This window comes from Mercurialis annua, linkage group LG3 (genome assembly GCF_937616625.2).
Source record: "Mercurialis annua linkage group LG3, ddMerAnnu1.2, whole genome shotgun sequence".
NCBI lineage: Eukaryota > Viridiplantae > Streptophyta > Magnoliopsida > Malpighiales > Euphorbiaceae > Mercurialis > Mercurialis annua.
Window position 1 is genome coordinate 15,744,952 of NC_065572.1, and position 8,203 is coordinate 15,753,154.

General features: G+C 32.2%; 1 protein-coding gene across 1 annotated transcript; it reads right to left on the reverse strand.

Annotated features, from left to right (window-relative positions):
- Window positions 1-3,281: 3,281 nt before the first annotated feature.
- LOC126672360 (uncharacterized) lies at window positions 3,282-4,128 on the reverse strand. Its single transcript, XM_050366311.1, has 3 exons — window positions 3,922-4,128; window positions 3,699-3,790; window positions 3,282-3,600 (listed from the first exon to the last, which is right to left on the reverse strand). The coding sequence occupies exons 1-3, from the start codon at window positions 4,126-4,128 to the stop codon at window positions 3,282-3,284; spliced, it is 618 nt and encodes a 205-aa protein (XP_050222268.1).
- Between the last annotated feature and the right edge of the window lie 4,075 nt (window positions 4,129-8,203).

The window sequence follows — 8,203 nt, forward strand, 5'->3', positions numbered from 1 at the left end:
CACTGTTTATTCGTGTGTTTTATAAAAAGTTTTTTATTAACGGTTTGAATATGCTGTTAAAATTGTGCAACTTAATGCCAATTGAGGAAGAGAAGTCATCGCTTGTGTTAAATGCTATGTTCTTGAAAGGAAAGCGAATAGTGTATTCGAGGATACAGTTCATGTTGGGCATGGGGATCCCAGTTTGAATGGAAAGCAAACCAAGATGTATAGCGAGTTTTCGTTATTCAAGACCTATGTTGAGAAGCAATTTATAGAAGTTATAAGTGTGTTGGCTGATTTGAAGAGTGTTGTGTGTGTGAATGATCATCACGATCATGTGACAGTAAACCTCTGAACCACAAGTACTCTACTAGTTATTTTTGAGCTGTTTTAATTAAATATTAGTTAAATTTCTGTTTACATTAGTTAAGATGGTTAACCATTAGTTAATATATGGTTAACTATTACTTAACTTTTTGGTTAACAATTAGTTACTATATGATTAACCACAAGTACACTATTATATTTTTATTTGTTTTTTAATTCATGTTCTTTGTTTGTTTTGGAGGATGTTGCTGAAGATGTTTCATCCTCAGAAGCTACCCAAAAATATGCTAGCCAAGAAATTTGATCACGAAGAAGATGTCGTTGTGGAGACACCTAAAGATGATAATGAAGCTGCTACATCAAATGATGAGCATGTTCAAAATGATGGACATGATGCTGATAAGAAACCTGAAAATGACTCTAATTGTGCTAATGAGACGGTTGTTCACGAAGAAGAGATTGACAAGGTGTTTTATTCATTTACTATATTTTCTTCTGCTGTGGTTTCTTTTATGTTTTACTTTCTATGCTATTCATTTTGATAATATTTTTTTTATGTTTTAAGGTTACTGAATTGGATGTTCAACCACCTGGATATTACTTTGATGATATTGATCCAAGTGCTTTACATAAAGTTGTTGACAAAGTTGAAATAGAGTACGAAAAAGCACATGCTTATGAGATACTCCCTCCGTCCCACTCTAATTGACAAAATAACTAAATTACAATAACCAATACAAACTAATAAATGACATAGATAGTTATTTTTATACCCCTCTATTGATAATGGAGCTAATTAATGCTATTAGTATATTAGTCAAATTCTCATTAAATATTCACCATTTTCCCATAAAAAGTTTAAATTTAAATGAGGGTAAAGATGGAAAGTTAAAGGAAAAAATTATAGTTATGTTAGTTTTGTCAATTAGAATGGGACACCAAAAACTCCATATTTTGTCAATTAGAGTGGGACGGAGGGAGTAATACATTTATGTATAATTGTTGATTTTTAAGTTGATGTTTCAATGTCTTTTGGTAGATAATTAGTATACCACTAGAATACCTACATTCTTATTTACTTGTTTTATATCTTGATAATATGTTAACGGTTTTTTTCCTCAATTTTTTAGGAGGCAACTGCAGTTTGTAATGTTGCTGTTGTGGATATCCCATTGATAAAGCGTAAAGGATTGCACCCCATCGATGACAATCTTGACAATTTTGAAACTTCGACTGAACAACTTGAATTCCGTGGATGGATTGAAAAGGAATTAGGCAAGATTAAGTGTGGGTTTCTTTTCAGCATTCTTTAAAAAATTTAATTGCATTTGCTGATTTTAGTTGACTGTTTTTATACTTTTTATGCTAGTAATTGTTCACTTTATGTATGAACTACTGGTATACCAACAGTTTGTTTACTAGCATATGTTTATTAAATTCAAAATGACTAGATCTTTTTTAATGTACGCAAGAGAGACTTCTATAAGCCTGAAGACAATGCATTACCTCAAGGGTTAAATTTTGGAGTGCTAACCATTTTAGAACGAAATGGTTTCATTCTATTGTTTATGTCGGCCGATTTTTAACGGACTTTGTAAGTATTTTACAATATATTTATTTGCATAAATTGGCCACTGTTTATTTTAAGTATTGATATCTTTTTTTTCTATTGTTTTTTTTTCAGCATATCGATGCCGGGATGAATTACATTCGCAAGAAAACCAATTACAATCCATATGATGGGTTGCGAATAACAATAACGGACTGTTTATTCGACAACTGATTGAAGAGTTTGTTTAAGCTCTACATGCAGAACAAAGGAGATGTATCAACATTGGAGGATCTCAACACTGTGACTGATCATGTTCAAGGATACGGTTTGCTATGCAACACGCATTGGAAGGATGTCGACGAGGTCTTGTTCCCAATGCAGTTAGGGAAAAAACATTGGATTTTGGGGCGCTTAATGTTTAAAGAAAGGCATATATACATCTACAATTCTTTGACGACGCCAACATTCAATTCTAAAGCCCATTCAGCCGCTGTCAAATATTCAATGGTGCTCCCCAAAATGTTGGCTCTTTTGGATTTTTACGATCTTTGGTCGGACATTGATCTTACATCTCCTCCTTATCGACATGTATCAGTTGGGGCTCCATTTGTTCTTGTTCATGTTGCTGGTCTGACAACCCAGAGGGATAGGTTAGTTTCTTTGCAATCTATTTTTATCTTAATCAATTCAACCTCTGATTTTTTGACATAGTTTGTGGTGCGTTTACTTTGGCGTTTGCTGAGCATTTGATCTAGAACCGACCCATTCTGACAGATTATGACATTGAGAATCATCGGGAACGTCTTAGTTGCCTCTTGTATAAATATGGATGGATGAAGCTTGAAAGGAACATTGACAGCGACGAGGATGTTGAACCAAAACCAAAACTAAAGGCCGGAAGACCGAAGAAAATTTCTCAACATATCATAGAATAGTGTATACTTTGAATTTTATAATATCAGTTTATTAGTTTGGAATACTTATTTCTTGTTATTTTAGTAATTTATTAACAATAGTTCTTTAACAATGATTGGTAACTTTTAGTTATATCTCATGTTTTGTAATTCGCAATATTGTTGGTATACATTTGGGTATTAATTGGCATATTAATTCGTGTTTTATTTAAAATGCTTGATATGTTATTGAATTAAATTATTTGTTTATACTATTATGTATATATTCGATCTTATATTGGTAGACCAATAACATAAAATTACATCAATATATACTTGGTCATATTTTGGTAAACCTTTGGTTACCAACTGGATAACAAAATATACGTTTTTATGAAAGCAAACTTGTCAAATATGCATCTCATATTAATCATCTTCAATATAAGACACACTTCATTCATTACTAAATTTGTCTTTTTAAATTTTTTTTAATGTCAAAAACATTTGCATAAGAAAAACTGTAACAATCATGAAAATGCAACTAAGGATAAACCAAGTAATGACCACCTGTAAACTAAAAAAATGTAAGAATGATTTCTAACAGTTATATTCCTACTTCGGTATGCCCGACAAGTCTTCTTGTTGTGTCCCCTCTGTCCACATCGGATGCATTTATTTTTTTCCTTTCCCTCCCAAGATGCTTTTATTCTTCGTTTCTTTGGCCGCCCCACTGATATCTTCCCGATAAGAGGTAGAACTTCAATACTTTCAACTTCAATAGGATCATCCCAATCACTTTTACTAGGCATGGGATAAACAGTCGCCTCATGAACGTTTTTTTTAATTCTTTAGTAAAACATTGAGAACAATATTGACATGGATCTAGGTGAAACTTAGTGAAAATTGCAATGGCATGTGGGCACGGGATTTCGTCGATTTGAAACCTTCCACAAATGAAATCCTTCTCTTTTAGCTTCATTGTCATAGTGTCACGACCATCTTCAACACTGTATATGAATGTTATTGATGGTATAACCTATCAAGTATACAGTTAGACAATATTTAGTATACTAATGTTTAACTTCAGACAGTTAACACCTACTTCAGTCTAACAGTAATGTAACAAATTTATATTGAAACAAAAAATAAATTATTTCAGATTGTTACCTTCATTTTCATAGATGTTGCATAATTTTCCCTTAGGTCATTTTTTGCTCTAGTTGTCAATTTTGTTCCCGTTGATAGTGCAAGAATCCTATTCTTATAAGTCCACTCTTGCACTAAACGCCTGACATACTCTAAGAGTGTTGCTATCAGCAATTCCTTGGCTGCCTTTAGCGATGCATTCATCAATTTGGCAATGTTCGATGTCATTGTACAGTATCTATTGGCCTTTGCACGAGCTCTTGCCCATTTATCCAATCCAATATCTTCAAGGTACGGTCATATTCCTGTGTTTATGCTATCGAGCTCTTCCAAGACGTAGTTAAAACCAGTTACTGTGTATGCTTTCGCAGCCCCAAAACAACAGTCCCTCAACCTTTTCGCATTTACTCTAAAGTGGCTTTTTATATTACTCATGAGATGATACATGCAAATTACATGACTAGCTTCTGGAAAAACAGATTGTGCAGCTTTAGAAATGCTATCATGCCTATCGGAAACGATGTAAAGGATATATTTCCAAGATGCATCATTTTTGGAATCAACAACATAAAATGCTAGTGGAAATCTTTGAGTGAAGGTTCAAAAACCCCCCTGAACTTGGCACGAAGTATCAAATAAGCCCAACTTTGCGAAAGTGGATCATACAGAACCACAACTTGGAAAATTGTATCAAAAACCTCCCTAGGAGAGTGGGGTATTACCTCCCTAAACTATACAAAACCGGATCAATTTACCCCCTAATTTTAACCTGAAAACCGCTCCGTTTTGACTTTCACCAGAAAAAAATAAAATAACTAAAATAATTTTTTTTTTCCATTCTGACGATTCGTTCAATATTAAATAAAACAAAGAAAAAATTCTGTTCGTTTTCAGGCGAACCAAAGTTCGAAAACAAACCTCTGTTCGTCTTCCATGAAAGACGAACAGAGACTGTTCATCGTCTTCATGAAAAAGACGAAGGAACAGTTCTTCGTCTTCTTCATGAACACGAAGATCAGATCCCTGGGATCTGTTCTTCGTTTTAAAACGAAGAACAGATCCCAGGGATCAATCTGTTCTTCGTTATAAAACAAATAACAGATCCCTGGGATCTATTCAACAAAGTATCTGTTACTTTGTTGAACAGATCCCCCTGGGGGGGATTTGTTCTTGCATTAAAGAACAGATTCTAGGTGGGATCTGTTCTTCGACGTTCCGCCGGAAAAATATTCCGGCGGAGGTGGTCAGTCATTTTGGCGGAGGTGGTCGGTCCTATCCGGTGGGTAGGTGGTATCTGGTGGATGGTTAATTATTTTTATATTTTTTTTAATGAAAATAGAAAACTTAAAGTATTAATTTGAATAATTGAAAATAAATAAGGATTATTTTAGACTTTTAACCATGGAGAGTGTGTTTCAAACCAGGAGTGAGAGTGGGCAACAGTGGTCGAATGGGGTTTTTGATCCGGTTTTGCATATTTTTTATGTTGTTTGATCCGGTTTTACGAGGTTGGACTTATTTGATATTTCGTGCCAAGTTCAGGGGGGGTTTTGAACCTTCACTCGTAAATCTTTTACCATTCCATCTTGTGTCGATGCAGTAAGTAGTGTTCCGCCGTAGTTCGATTTTAGAAAAGTCCCGTCCACTACAATAACCTGTTTATAATAGGCACAACCCTTTTTAGATGCATCCATATCCATGAAAACATATTTAAATTTGTTTTCTTCAGATCTAATTAAATCAACAACTGATCCGGGGTTCGTTTGCCTTATCATATGCAAGAAACTAGGCAAAACAGAATACGATTCCTGCGGTATACCACGAGCGGTATTAAGTGCCTTCCCTCTTACCTCCATGACTTATTGTAAGACAAAACCACCCCATATGTTTTTTGAATATCAGTTATAATGTCGGCTGGCGTGTACACTGTTTTGACATTGAAAAACCTTGATTTTATAACTTCACCAATTATTGCAGAGGTTGCTTGCCGTTTCTCTTCCATTCTAATTTTGGGAGGACAAGTATGAATGTTGTTTAATCTTCTAATCACAAACATACTTATTTTCCCGTCGCTAGAAGCCCTCATTATCCAATTACAATTTTTGTCTATGAAATTAACCAAATATTCCTTCTTACACGACTTACTCACTTTATATTGAAAGTGGTTCTCAATTGCATAAAAACAAAGACAAGATTGAAGATACCTTTTGTCTTTGAATACTTGTCCAATATAAACTTCTTTCACACTAGTAGTTGACACAATCTCTGAATCAGTTGGTATACTAATGGTCTCTTCTTTTATAAACTCTAAGTTTTTGCATATCAATTCAACGTATTTCACAATATCAAAGGTGGTGTTACTTAAGAATGATTCTTCCGTTGGCTCTTCATCCAAATGATTCCAAGGTACAGTGTTGATATCAATCATAAGTTGTTGACTTTCAATTTGTTTCACCGTGAGACACAAAGGAAAATGTGTCATTCTCGCTTTGTTTCTTTTCAGTTCTAGGTAGAATTGGACGCTTTCATTATCCTCGACATCCACAGGTTGCTGATTAGACCAATTGATATTTGAGATCTAATTTGGTTTCCCAACTATTCTCTTTTAGTACACCACATATCAGTGCGTTCAACTTTTCACAATCTGTATCCTCCTTAATCAAAATTCCGTTGTTTTTGTAATTCGAGTAGTTGAACCTATCATCCCATACTCTGTTGCAGTAAAGAATTATTTTCAATGTCGTCATTCCTGGATAATAACATTTGCAAATGTTTATTATATATCTCATACATTTATTAGACAAACTAGTATCCATCGTAACCTGTTTCTACTCATAACTTAAAGTAAACCATTGGTTAACCCTCAAATTTAACAGTGTTCATAAAAAGTGTTCATCATTCCAAAAATATAATTAAATTTCAGTGTTCAATATTATACAATTCAATACAATATCGTTCATCGGCAATGGAAACTTTTTTTATACTTTAAATTTCATATTAAATTTCAAAATTACATGATTTCAGTTTATTAAATCTGATGAGATTCTTCCTTCATGATTTGAATTGGAATCACCGAATAGCAATTGAATTTATTTGATCAATTATGTTTTCTCTCTATTATTTGATCCAATTCTCTGTAATCTCTCACTTTTAAAGAACCGAAAATTAACAGAATTTATGGGATCAAAGATTTTTCTAATTAGGAAAGATTTGCATTTAATTAAAAGTTGAGAGCAATTTTAGGAGAATCTTTGGATCAGGAGCTGACTGTTACCTTAATCAGCTGTTAATCGTATTTTTTTATTTATGAAAGTTAATTTTGCAAGAAAAAGAAAAGAAGGGAAACATGATTATCTAAATGGAAAATTACTAACGTAATTTTGTGATTATTTATGATTAAGTTGTACATTTGTCAATTTTACACTTGTTTCTTCCCCAGTTTACAAAGTTCATATTAGTTATTTATCCCTTGCAATATAAAAATTATTATAAATATATGATTTACTAACATCCGATTAATTTATATTCAATAAATAAATTAGCGGGTTCGATTAGTGATAGTATTTTTTCTTTTTAATTTGAAGTTTTGAGTTCGAGCTTCTAAACATTGAACAACGTTTTATAGATTGAAATTTTTATTATCTTAATAGGTTCTATTCGGTTCACTCCAAATTAATCAAAATAGTAAAAACTATTGAACTTCGGACAGCCCACTGCACCAAATAAATAAATAAAATATGAACTTAATATAGATGAAAAAAAAATGTTTTATTAGGCCCTAGGATGAGCATCTGAACGATTTAATTAAAATTGACAGAATTATCAATAACCAAATTAATTAAACTATATTATATTTTTAACTGAATCGATCAAATTAATTAAATTAACCAAAATAAAATTAACTGAGTTAATCAATATTTTAAAAATATAAAATCAAATTAATTGGATTAGTTGATTAAAGTGGTAAAAATATATAAAAAAATTTATTTTAGTTTACTAAATTTTTAATTTTTAACCATATTTTTTTTATTAATTGTACTGAACCAATTAAATTGATATAATAAAAAAAATTTAACCGAAAAAGATCGGTGAAATTTTCAATGAATTTTTTGCTTATTTCTCCTTAACTCTAATTTTTATTAATGGATAGGTCTCTTTAGCAGGTGTTGGTTTATCGATAAAGTTTAGAGCTAATTACATTAATCGATAAACTATTACTGTATGATAGCAAGAATTAGAGCAGAACTGACAATTTGTTTTTTTGAGAAAACAAATTGTACTTTATTAATTAATGTTTAAAGGA